The following is a 13,301-nucleotide window of genomic DNA, read 5'->3' on the forward strand; positions in this document are numbered from 1 at the left end:
AGAGATCTCAGGAATTTGAGCAACTGTACTTATCCAGAGGGAGGAAGCAGGGCTATCAAGAGGAGAAAGACCTAGCCAGGATCCCATAGCCAACCCCAGGGCCTTCCTGTCCCCATCCCTTCAAAGAAAGCCAGCCCATGCCCAGAGAGAAACAGAAAAATACTCAGTTAAATTGCAGTCAGTCACAGCTCAAGTTTAGGTTTTTGAATTTAAATATTCACAAGTAGCAGAGACATCTGTAGGAAAAGTAACTGGATGCTACATCCTGCAAGAGGCCAGGCTAAATGTGTCCCATGACATCACTCTGAAGAGGAGGCTGCCAGGAACAGTGTGAAGGTCTAGGGTGCGCCTGCTGCTGATGCTGCATAAGAGGACTGCGTCTGGGGCTTGCTGCCTAGATTTGGGGCCCCCTGCTCCGAGAAGAAATGCTCTTTCAGTTCCTTGGGACCCAGAGCCAGGAAGAAACTCTGCCCACTTCCTTAGGTCACCTTGATCTGTCCAGTCCATTGAACTGCACTAGTAGCCAGGTCTGCAAGTAATCTAGGGTGAGGTGGGGGGATCTTGACAGTTATGTCACCAGCTGGGATGGACCCTGGATGTCACACAGCTTCTGTGACACCCTCTGGAGGGAGCTTTGATCAATCTTGGAGCATAAGAAGTTGCAGCACGGTCCCCCTGCCAGGTTTAAAGCAGGAACAGCTTTCCTAGGAATCTAGATCCTGTGAACAGGAAGGAAGATACAGAGCATTACAGTAGGCACTAGAATTGACTTGGAAGTGCACATCTGCACATTTGCATGTACAAGGTGCACACAGACCGACATGGGCACACAGGTGCCAGGCACTCATACATACAGACACAGGCTCACACACAAACTTGCACCCTAGTTGCTGAACTATGAGCGTACCTGGTGAGTCTGAAGAGACTTCTGGCTCTTCAGAGAGTTGGAAACTCTTCTTTCCCCCTGGCCACTGACTTTAGCCAGTGATGGGCCTTGGAAAGAAGCATACTTGTACTGCAGGATTCGCCTGCCTAGGTGCTGTCCTCGGTGCTGGAGGCCTGGTGGGCCATAAATGTTTGACAACAAACCTTGAGTATTGAGAGGAGGTGACTTTGAAGTCTAGGTGTAAGTGTGCTAGGGGAACCCAATACCATCTTTGCCCTTATTCTTTCAAAAGAATGTGCAACCGAGTTTCCTCCTTTCAATTCCAAATATGGAAACAGACGTTGTCCAATCCCTAAGCCCATTAGTGTGGTCATCTGTGTCTGTGTGTGGTCATTGTAGCGATGAGGGGCTTTTTGAGCCTGCATGTGCCATATATGGCTGTGTGAAGAGTGTGGCTGTCTGTGCTATAGGCTCATTAGACATCTATGATTCCATGTAATTTCCTGTGACCTCATGTAACCCCATGTTGATGCCTGTAACTTCATGTGATCACTTGTGACCACATATAGCTTGTGACCTTGTGTGGCCTCAAACCTGATCTTCCCAGAAGGGGAGCTGTCAGGCCTAGGACTCTCAGAGGGCCTGGGCACTACCAGCCTGGCTGATCCGCTTTGCTACACCTAGACCCTCCGGGCCTCCTCTCCTCATCCCCTTGCAGACCAAGAACCGGAGAAGGATCCCTGTGTCTGCAAATTCTGGTCCTAGGGGGCGTCAGCGTCAGCGGGCGCCGGTCCATAAGCGTGTGCACCTCCTAGGGCAGGTGACCACGACCCCGCTGTCACGCGAGTCTGCCTAGCCTTAAAGCCCAGGCCTTGCGTCGCGTGGGGTAAGGGTAAAGCGTTGGTGCGGTGGGTCGCGGCAGGGTGGGCGCGGTGTCACACTCCCTGCGCTCGTTGCCCGATGCCCCTCCCGCCCGTTTCCCCAGAACGTCTGGTCCTGACGTTGGGGGGCGGGGGCGGAGAAGGCTGGTGCGCTCCGCGGCGGGGCCCCTCCCCTGCCCGGGGTTCCGTAGTTCGGACTCGGCTGTGTCCGCGCGGGGGGCACCCGAAACCCCGCCAGGCTGCGGATGGCGGGGGTGAGAGGGGACTCCTGAGCAGAGCGCGCGCCGCGCCCTCCCCCTCCCGCCGAGAATCCGCTGCGGCGCGGGGAGGGAGGGCGCTGCGGAGCCGGGGGGGCGGGGGCTAAAAATACCCGGCGGCGGCGGCGGTGGCTGCGCGGCGACTGCTGGGGCTGCGGGGCTGCGGGGCTGCGGGCCGGGGAGGCCGTGAGGGCCGGGCCGAGCCCCGCTGACCAACATGCTGACCTTTTTCCTCGTGTCGGGGGGCTCCCTTTGGCTGTTCGCGGGTAAGTCCCCATCCCGTCTTCGACCTTGACCCCCATCCCTGGAGCGCTGTGGGACCTTGGCCAAGGATGGAGCGCTAATATTCCCGCAGCCCGGGCCGCCCCACCACCACCGCTCCCCCATTATCGCGGACTCCGGACCAGGGTGGGAATGAGCTGGGTCTGCGGAGATGGGCGGCCTTGCTCCATGCGCTCCTACGACAACCCCTTTCCCCTTCTGGAAGGGACAATCTGCGCGTGGGACAAGGCCCTAAGCCCACTTCTCCGTGTAAGCCCAAACCAGGAACAGACTTACTACGTTCTTATCCTTTCCCTGAGGACTAGAAGAAACCTAGGGTGTTGGCCCAAGGGTCCACAGCAGATCAACGACTTAACTAAGACTGACCTCAGGTCTCTTGATTCCTGATCTGGGGGCTTTCTCAAGACCCTTGCCTTCCCACCCTTCCACCAGAGTGTAAGAATTCTGTAAAGTGAGGTTCACAGACTCCTCACCTCTGCTCAGGACTGGTGTCCCCACTGCTGACAGCCCCTTCTCTTTCACAGGAGTCAGCTCCCCTACCTGTGCCAAAAGGCTATGAAGACCCCAGCTAGAGCTCTGTCCAGCATCCCACCACCACCACCACCACACACACACACATATCCACACCTGGGGTCTCACCACTGGCCCATTCATCCACCAGTTCTGATACCTACACAGCCACTCCCATATCTGAGTCTTTGGTTCCTCTGGGGTATAATACCACTAAAGTATGTGCATCCCCAGCTCCATGTGCAGATCAGCTGACTATGTTTGTGAAGTGCTTGATCTTTAAACTGGCTTTAAACTAGGCCCAACCCTGGTGGCACTGTAGGATCAACACTATACTACTGGCTGCAAGGTCAGCAGTTCAAACCTACCGGTCTTTCTGGGAGAGAAAAATGAGGCTTTCTGCTCCCATAAAGATTTATAGCCCTGGAAACCCTATCCAGGGTCCCTACGAGTCAATTCCATCTCAATGGCAGTATATAACCGATTACTATTGACTCATAGCGTTCCTATAGAACAAAGTAGAACTGCTCCATAGGGTTTCCAAGGCCATAAATCTTTACAGAAGCAGAAGTCACAGCTTTCTGCCATGGAATGGCTGGTGGGTTTGAACCACTGAGCTCTCAGTTAGCAGCTAAGCACTTAACCAGAATAAAAGCTGAATGAATGGTAGTGTTTATTATTATTTCACATTCAAACAGCAGAATTGGAGAAAGTAATAAGATTCTTATTGAGTCTGAGAAGAAGGGGAGGAAGTGGGCCCTTTTAAAATTCTAATTGGAAACTACATGTGTTATTTACTGTTTTTTTTTTTTCTTAAATAACACACCCATGTAAATAATGCACATAGCTAAGAAACTAACTTACGGGGGTTGTTTGGTTTGCAAATGCATGCTAGGTTAGGATTAAGTTCTGACCCATAGCGACCCTGTATAGAGTTTCCAAGGAGCAGCTGGTGAGCTTGAACTGCCGACCTTGTAGTTCAAAGTGACTTTGCAGTCCAGCACATTAACCCACAGCGCCACAGCATAGTTTTCCAAAACTACAGTAATATTCACAGCAAATCCTAAGAAGTTTGTGGCACCATCCTCTTTTTACTGAGCATCAGAGGTTCATTGACTTGCCTAATGTCATATGGATATTTTCTGGCATACTGAGGCTTTAAATGGTAACAGACAGAGGTTGTACTAGGCCTTAACGTTCAGGCCTTAACATTGGTAGACACTTTTTTCTAGCCCCTTTATTGCCCTGAGTTGTGTTGCAAGGACACCTTCCCTAAACAGGGAAGCCTGAAGTGGCCTCTCTAATCCTGTCAGCTCCCTAGGCTCCTTCTGTCTGCTCTTGTCTGGGGACGGGCTGTGCAGGGCCACTCTGGACCTGACGTTAGCAAAGTTGAGGATCAAGCTGAGGACAGGGGTTTGTTGAAATAATGGTGATGCTGATAATAGTAACAGGCACCCTTTATTTGTCCATATGGTGACCTCCGATCTACTCCCCAGTGCCAAGGACCCTTTGCCCTACCCATTGGAGATTCCACTCAGCCGTGAGTCCAAGGTTTTGGTTTTGAATGGTTGTGGAGGTGCTAGAGACTGCAGTGGTGTATAGCAGGGGGTCATCAGCAGACTATTGGGTTCAACAACTACTAACTCAGGCAGGCCTTTTGTTCTGCTTCCTTGTGAAATGTTTCCCATAATGGCCAGGTGCTTCCCAATTGGGAGACTGAGTATCTGCTTCACTGAGAGATTCTCAAGGCCTTCAGACAGGGCAACCCTGGGGGAAGGCGATGGCTCTTTCCACAGAAGGCAGTTTTCTTACTGCAAACAGGAACTACCTCAGGACACCGCACTTTGCATAGGCGTGAGATACTCAGGCCAGCGTGAGATACACAGGCCAGCAGTGTGGTGCTCATTGGATGGAACACCCCAGACACATGTTGGAGCACTCCCAGGTCACATGTACACTCAGCTAGGGACTTTGCCTGGGCCCTAGCCTTTTCTGGGTGCATAAGAGGAGCTCTGGTAGCGTAGTGGTTACGAATCGGGCTGCGAACCTTAAGGTCAGCAGTTCGAAACTACCAACCACTCCGCAGGAGAAAGATGAGGCTTTCTACTCCCTTAAGGATTTACACCCTTGGAAACCCTGTACAGGGTCGCTATGGGTCGGAACCGACTCGACGGCACTTAACAACAACAACAAGGGCTAAGAAATGTAGTTTAACAAGCACACCAAAAACACACTCTGCCTTGTAATCTCCAGGGTCCCATGACGGCAGATAAAGGAGAGGACTCTAAAGTGATATCATTCTTTAGTAGAGTTCTGTGTGTTTTTCCACCCAATCTGGCCCTATGGAAGCAGACTAGGGCCAGGCAAGGGCTGCTATCATGGGGTGGCAGAGAGAGCATGGCACTGAGGGGCTGCAGAAGTTGGCAGCTGGGGAAGGAGCTGACTATCTAGAGGAGGAGGAAGTGGCTGTGCACAGTTTGCTCTAGGAGAGCATGGGCTACGCTTGCAGTCTTTCTTGCTGGGGAGGCCAGCACTGAGTCCAGGGCCAGCCTTGACCTCACTTACATGTTGTGTAGTAAATAAGGAAACAAGTAAAATAGGTCTAGCAGGAGTCAGATGCTGCACCAGGTTTGGGGAAGCATGGTCTCAGTGCTGTGAGCATTCAGAGGACTATGGGAGCACTGGTTTGGAGCTTTTGCCTGGCAAAGTAGAAAAAGGCACTCATCTTTGTGATTGGATTTCTAGAAGGCATCCCTTCCTTCCTCTAGGCTGATACAGCCCCGGGCCCTTGTATGAGGTGCCCAATCTGTTAAGCCCGTAGACTTGACTGTTAGTGGTTATACCTGAGTGGGCTTCTGCAGCCTATAGGGGTGTTAGTCAGAGGCAGGTAGGCCAAGTTCCTTGTGGAGGAAGTCAGGCCAGCAGAGGTGTGCAGGGAGAACTAGGGGAGAGGAGGTCTTCAAGGTTTTGTGCCTGGGTTGTTGTTGTTGTTGTTAGGTGTCATCGAGTCAATATCGACTCATAACGTCCCTGTGCACAACAGAACAAAACATTGCCCAGTCCTCGGCCAACTTCACAATCATTGCTACACTTGAGCCCATTGATGCTGCCACCTTGCCAATCCATCTTGTTGAGGGTTTTCCTCTTTTTCTCTGACCCTTCACCTTAGCAAACATGATATTCTTCTCCAGTGACTGGTCTCTCCTGACAATATGTCCCAAGTATGATAGATGAAGTCTTACCATCCTGGCTTCCAATGAGCACTCTGGCTGTACTTTATCCAACACAGATCTCTTTGTTCTTTTGGCAGCCCATGGTACTTTCAGTATTCTCCAACACCATAACTCAAATGCATCAATTCTTCAACTGTCTTCCTTACTCACTGTTCAACTTTCACATGTGTATGAGGTTATTGAAAATACTATGGACCTTAGTCCTCAAACTGACATCTTTGCTCTTCAACATTTTAAAAAGGCCTTATGCAGCAGATTTGCCTAATGCAATACATCGTTTGATTTCTTGACTGCTGTTTCCGTGAGTGTTGATAGTTGATCCAGGAAGAATGAAGTCCTTGACAACTTCAGTCTTTTCTCCATTGTTAAGAATGTTGTTTACTGGTCCAGTAGTGAGGAATTTTTGTTTTCATTACATCGAGATGCAATCCATACTGAAGGCTGTGTTCTTTGATCTTCATCAATAAGTATTTTAAGTCCTCTTCACTTTCAGCAATCAAGATTGTATCATTTGCATACTGCATATTGTTAATGAGTCGTCCTCCAATCCTGATGCCATGTTTTTCTTCAATATAACCCAGCTTCTCGGATTATTTGCTCAGCATACAGGTAGAATAAGTATAGTGAAAGAATACAACCCTGATGCACACCTTTCCTAATTTTAAACCATTCGGTGTTCTTTTGTTCTGTTTGAACAACTGCCTCTTGGTCTATGTACATGTTCCTCATGAGCACAACCAACTGTTTCAGCATACTCATACTTTGCAATGTTTTCCATAGCTTGTCATGATCCACACAGTCGAAAGCCTTTGCATAGTCAATAAAGCACAAGTAAGCATCTTTCTGGTATTCTCTGCTTTCAGCCAAGATCTATCTGATGTCAACAATGATATCCCTCGTTCCATGTCCTGGGTTGTGGGAGGGTATAAAGGTCAGGAAAATGGTGGGAAAGGAATTCTAGAAAGGGAGTTAAGTTTTATTTGGGGAACAGAGAGCCCAGATTTAACTACAATGATCAAGCTGGGCCAAGGGGAAGAGCTTATAGTCCAGGAAAGCAGTGGATGTGTGTTTCAATGTTATGAATGAAAATAGATGTGACCCTAGAAGCGGCTGAGTGAAGGCCCAGCTCTAGGAAGAAGAGAGGAGTTCCCGGAGTAGGAAGGCAGGGCTGCCAGTCCAACAACTGGTGTAGTGGGCATCCTGGCTCAGATCAATCCCACTTAGATTTTCCACCTAAGACTTCCAGTGAAGGCCTGTCTTCATTCAGGAGGTCCGAGAAGGTAGTTAAGAGTTGGGTAGAGGCTGGAGCTCCAGGCAGAACAGACAGCTCTCTGGCCTGCTCAGGGCACACATCACAAATGGAAACCTGGACTGTCACACGGTGGCAATGCAAAGATTCTGACCTCAGTATCTTCTTACTGCTCCTCAGCTTGTGTAGTAGGATGCAGAGAAGGTGGAGGAAGCCGAGCCGAGAACATGAACAGCAGGGGGCGCCAGAACCTGCTCATTTTGCTCTCTAGCTCATTTCTGCCCCCTGTGATTATAAAGATTCTTTGGTCGGTCTTTAGAAGGCAAACATTGGCTCATCTGCCACCCCAGATGGGATCCAGGGCTGTCTCAAACACCCAGAAAGCAGGGTAAATGAGCATGAGGCTCTGGCTTCTGGTTTACTTGCAAAAAGAGGCAAGAGCTATAGGCTTTTGTGTACAAAAACTACACTGTATAGCCAATCAGCACCTGACACATAGTGTTGTTGTTAAGTGCCGTTGAGTTGGTTATAACTCATGGCAACTCTGTGTCGAGTTTCCAAGGAGCAGCTGGTGGGTTTGAGTCGCTAACCTTGAGGTTCAGACTGACCTTTCGACTCAATTCTTATCCTACAGTGCCACACTAGGACTCCAGACACATAGTAGGCACTCACATATTTTGCGGAGCTATGTAAAGGTTCCTCATGAGCACAATTAAGTGTTTGGAATACTCATACTTTGCAGTGTTGTCCATAGCTTGTCATGATCCACACAATCAAAAGCCTTTGTGTGCTAGCAAGGTGTTTTCAGGAGCAGGGGAGGAGGAGGAAGTAGTGTTTTTACTATTTCATTGAGCACCTATCATGCCAAGTACTGTACTCAACGACTCCCCAAACTTTTCTCTAATCTTTGAGTCCAGGGGCGGGTCACCAGGCATGATCACTAGGCATGATCAGACAGAGCTTGAGCTCCTCCAGGCAGGCTCATCAATGAGTACTAGAACAGTGGATGTTTCAGGAGAGGATACGTGTAAAGAACCAAGAACAGGGATTGACACACAGGGAAGGGTTATTTAAATGTCAGCTAAAATTATAACAATTTGAGCCTGGTCTTAAAGGAATTTCAGGAATCTTAATGCAAAATGGGAGCAGGGAAAGAAAGGCATTCCAGGCAGAAAGACTTATGTGAGGAGTAGTTTGGCACTAGGAACTAAGAAGATCTAGGGACAAATTCTGCTTGTCAGAGCCAACCCCAGAATACCAGGCCAATCGATATTGACTTTATTCTGTGTGGTGGTTACCTCAAGGAAGTATGACCAGAACTAGACATGTATATGACCAAAGTGACACCATCTCTGTGCTCCTCAAGCCATATACATGCCCTGATGGCACATGTTCCACTGAACTGTGGTTTTGGGGCCTCCTCCACAGGCCTGTGCTCTCCTTGAAGACAGGGCCAAGGTGACTCATCGCTCTGCCCCCAGTCAAGGTTAATGCATGCAGTGTGCATCGGTGTTGTGTTGGTTGCGTAAATGAGTGATCTAAAGGGTTCCCAGATAATAATTTATTTTAATAATGAGGTGCTTTATAAATTGTTTTCTGACCACAAAGTTGATCACAAACAATAGATGTTATGTATGCTCCTACTAGATGCCAGGTTGTGTGCCTAGATGGGGGACGATGCCAATATGGCAAAAGCAGTAGAAGAAAGCAGGTATGAACTTCTTGCAGGCAGGACCAGCCTTGTCCACTACCAAACTCTTGGTGCTGAGAACCAATGCAGCCTGGCACAGAAGGTGCTCCAGAAGTCATTGCTGAATGAATGAACTAGTGAATGGCTTTGTATAAGTTTCCTTTGAGAGTGAGATCATGTTGTTTACTTGGAGCTGCAAGGTTCTGGTCTCCCAACTGATTGAGAACTCTGGCCATCTTGCCAACCAGAAGTAAGAGAAGATCCATTCAAGGTCCTCAGCCTCACTGGATGCTCTGATACGATGACTCTATTGCCTGGGGCTGGCCTTCTTAAGCTTACCTAGACCTGTTCAGCATCCCTGCCCATCCCTACTTTCATACTCTGTATGACTTGATCATTTCTACTTGGAGCTTCAACTCTCCCATCCAGCTCACAGCCCAGGCTGTGTTTTGGAATTGCTGAGGTTTGAGGCTGAAATTTGACTGACCAGCAGGTGAGGGTATGTGGGGACCCCTGTATCCAGGCTGAGGAGGAGGCCACTCCAGGCAATGGGGCAATATCACTTCCATGTGGTATCATAATGCCAAGTACACTTTATATTTGTCTTTTCTGCTTTTCCAAAGTGTGGAGACCTGATTCTCCTCTTCAGTCACAGGCTTCTGACTGCTCCCCAGGAAGACCCTTGGACCCTACATACTAGTGGTGTGGGAGGTGAGAGAGTATTGTGGGTACTGGTTTATTCCTTTGGGTTGTCCTTTAGGGTATATAGGGGTGGTTCTCCCATCATCATTCAGTTGCTCTGGGAGCTCCATTATTGGTGTAGTAATTCCGTCATTTGTATGGCCCCTGATTCATGCGAAACTTGAGGTCTGTGATGGACAGATGGGGAGTGGGTTGGGACAGAAAATCTGGGCCAAACTGAGCCAGCTAGTCTGAGATCCAACCAGAAATCTGAGAGTTTGAAAGATTTCAGATCCCAAGAGATCCCACCTGAGCCTATCTGCCCCCTTTCCCCATTCCTAGTCCAGACATCCAGCTGGGGTTGTCCATAGAGTGCTGTCTAGGAGGGGACTTCTTTCCAGAGAACTACCTCCTGGGACTTTTGAGCAGGAAATCAGGTCAGGTGGTACCAGTTAGAAACCAATCAGCATCTAATTTTTAAGACTCTTGGATAAGCAAATTCAAGCTGGCACCAGTCTGATGGGGCCAGAGGCAGATGCAGTGATAGTTGGCTATTGGAAAAATAGAGAGGGAACAGATTGAACCTGCAGCGCTGAAATAGACCCTACTAACCAATGCTAGGAACACCTCTCCACTCCCAATATACTACATCCTGGTCTGCCAAAGCAGGGAGTGAATCCTGAATAACAGAGCAAGACTTGTCTTCCCTCAAGTTTGGGGATGTTGTTGGGGCTGTGACTCCCCAGTAAGGCTCCTCCTGCTCTCCCACTGGAAGGAATGAAATACCCTTTTTCCCTCCTCTTCATCTTCTTCTCCTCTTTGCCATCCTCCCCTTCCCTGGGGCAGCTCCATGAACTCTCACAGAGATATTCCAGGAATCTTATGTGCATACTGTGTGCTTCCAATAGCAGGAAGACTTCAGGAGACAGGCAGCAGAGCTGACTGTTTTCTTTGAGCTGAGAGACTGTTGTTGTTGTTAGGTGACCCCATGTACAGAATGAAACACCACCTAGTCCTGTGTCATCCTCACAAATGCTGCTACACTTGAGGCCATTGCTGCTGCCACTATGCCAATCCATCTTGTTGGGGGTCTTCCTCTTTTTCTCTATCCCTTCACTTTACCAAGCATGATGTCCTTCTCCAGGGACTGGTCCCTCTTGGTAATATTTCTGAAGTAGAAGAGATGAAGTCTGGTCATCTTGGCTTCTAAGGAATGTTATGGTTGTACTTCTTCCAACACAGATTCATTTACTCTTATGGCAGTCCATGCTATCTTTAAAATTCTTCTCCAACACCGTAGCTCAAATGCATCAATTCGTCTACAGTCTTCCTTATTCACTGTTCAATTTTCACGTGCATGTGAAGTTATTGAAAATACCGTGGCTTGGGTCAAGCACACTTTAGTCTTTGCTCTTGAACACTTTAAAGAAGCCTTCTGCAGCAGATTTGCCTAATGAAACATGTTGTTTGATTTCTTGACTGCTGTTTCCCTGAGTGTTGTTAGTGGGTCCAAGCAAAATAAAAGCCTTTGGCAACTTCAATCTTTTCTTCATTTATCATGATGTTATTTATTGGCCCAGTGATGACTGTCTCAGTGGTGAGAGACTGACAAGGCCCGTTTCCCTTGGCTTGTGGCAGATCTGGAGCACCCGCCAAACCTCCTATGAGTTTAGAATCAGTTCCTAAGTGATGATCATTAAACGTGTGTTGGGTATCTTGCTGTTTCATTGTCTCTCTGTTAAAGGGAGTCCAAGTAGAATCCATGGTCTACATTGTTGTTGTCATTGTTGTGTTGGTTCCTACTCCTAGCGATCCTATAGCCTGCATAGGGATTCCTATAGGGGCTGTCATATTTACAGGTATAGGTCAAGGGATCTTTTCTCCCACAGAGTACAGGTAGATCAGCAACTGGTGGGTTTGACTGGCTGGCCTTTTGGTTAGCAACTGAGTGTTTAACCATTGTGTCACAGATTTATGATGTAGTTAATGGATGGATAGAGGTTATGTGCCCGTGGAGTCAGTTCCGACTCATAGCTACCCTGTCTAGGGTTTCCGGGGCTGTAAACCTAGGAAATTGGAAAAACAGCGCTTCTGACCTCTGAAAGTCTGGAATGGATCTGACCTTATCATGGTGTCTCTGTTGAAGGTGGAGTGCAAGCCCTAGAGTATTCTGAAGCTAATGATTCCATACACTGGACTCTGATTACCATTAACCGTAAAGCTTGAGAACACCTGTGGGAGCTTCACTGTGGGTGGTGAGTGATGGTACATGTGACCTTCGTTCTTAATAGAAATGCTTTTTGTGTACTGTAAGGTGCTCTTGTTTACTGCCATTTTTTCTTCCTGTTTCTTTTTCACATTTACCATCTATGTCATGAGACTTGCTGAAGTTCCCTCATACAGAAAACGTTGCCACATTTATTCAGCCATTACTGTTTTTGTAAAGAACAAAACCAACAAAGCCTCAGAATGTGCTGATCCCATTTCTTGATCCCATGCACCCCAACCTGACACTATGCTTTCCTCAGCTGCCACAGTGGCCATCAGTCTCATAAGAAAGATGCTAGATCTGATACAAATCCAAGTGATGGGTGCTCAGAGTGGGTCAGCACAAGCAATGTCCAACAGCCTTCCCTGGGCAGCCAGGCCTAATTTTGCTTTGGTCTGAAAGGGATTTTTGTTTTACGGTGAGAACAGTCCCAGCCTGGCCAGGCAATGGAGCCAGCACTAGGAATACAAACCCTTTCATGTGACAAGCTCACAGAGCAGGCTTGCCAGCAGCAGCCCTCCCCATCCCTCGCCTAGGAGGTGGTCATTTGCATATTCTCCGTTCATGCTGGCCTTGAAAAGGAGCTGTAGAGTTCTGAGCTCCCTACTCTGCCGAGGGCTGGCCTGCTCAGGCCTGTGTTAACCCTGTGGACTCACAACATCAGGACTTGGCCACTCAGGGGCAGCAAGGGAATTCCAGAGACATGATTGAGGAGGTGAAAGGGTCCTGTTGACTGGCCCAGCCTGCTGTTGAATTAGGGGGAATTCGGGTTTGCTTCTGCTTGTGGCATTCAGAAGAGGAATTTTGTGAGCAGGCATGTGGTCTGGCTGGTGATCACATTGGCCACCGATAAGGGGAAAGTGGGGAAAAACCAGCAATGAAGTTGTGAGCTAAGTCCAACCATATCCAATAGACTCCTGTGACCCCGGATTGAGACCTGGTTGGCCAGCAGTATGGCAAGATCTGGGGACTCCTGGACCCAGAGACAGTGACATAACCCAGAGAGGACTAAGGTGGAGAGTGAAGTGTCCAGCTGATATGAAGTGAGGGGAGATGCACAAGAACACCCATACTTGCAGATAGTACCCACTTGACCTGGCTTCAATGGCTGGATGATCAGAACTCAACTAGAAGAAGAAAGAAGAGGGGAAAAAAAAGTAATCTGCTACAATTTGATGAAGTTGACCTATACTTATGGATGTAGTAGCTCAAAAGAGGGAACAAATCTTTACAGAGAGGATCATTCCCACCGCCCTCAGTACGCAGGGTTGACAGGGATGGGCAACTTAGACATTGGCTACCCAAAATGGGGGGCTACAAAGGCAAGAAGTGACTGGCTTACAAGCTTTCAAGAGGGAGCCTA

The 13,301-nt window shown here is 48.5% G+C and overlaps 1 protein-coding gene across 1 annotated transcript in view; it reads left to right on the forward strand.

Annotated features, from left to right (window-relative positions):
• Positions 1-2,160: 2,160 nt before the first annotated feature.
• ACSL6 (acyl-CoA synthetase long-chain family member 6) overlaps positions 2,161-13,301 on the forward strand; it is a 66,209-nt gene continuing 55,068 nt past the window's right edge. The window contains exon 1 of the mRNA XM_006872933.1: positions 2,161-2,290. Coding sequence (XP_006872995.1) covers positions 2,242-2,290 — 49 coding nt within the window. The 5' untranslated portion in view covers positions 2,161-2,241. The remainder of the gene's footprint in view (positions 2,291-13,301) is intronic.

Source organism: Chrysochloris asiatica, unplaced genomic scaffold (assembly GCF_000296735.1).
Source record: "Chrysochloris asiatica unplaced genomic scaffold, ChrAsi1.0 scaffold00215, whole genome shotgun sequence".
NCBI classification, from domain to species: domain Eukaryota; kingdom Metazoa; phylum Chordata; class Mammalia; order Afrosoricida; family Chrysochloridae; genus Chrysochloris; species Chrysochloris asiatica.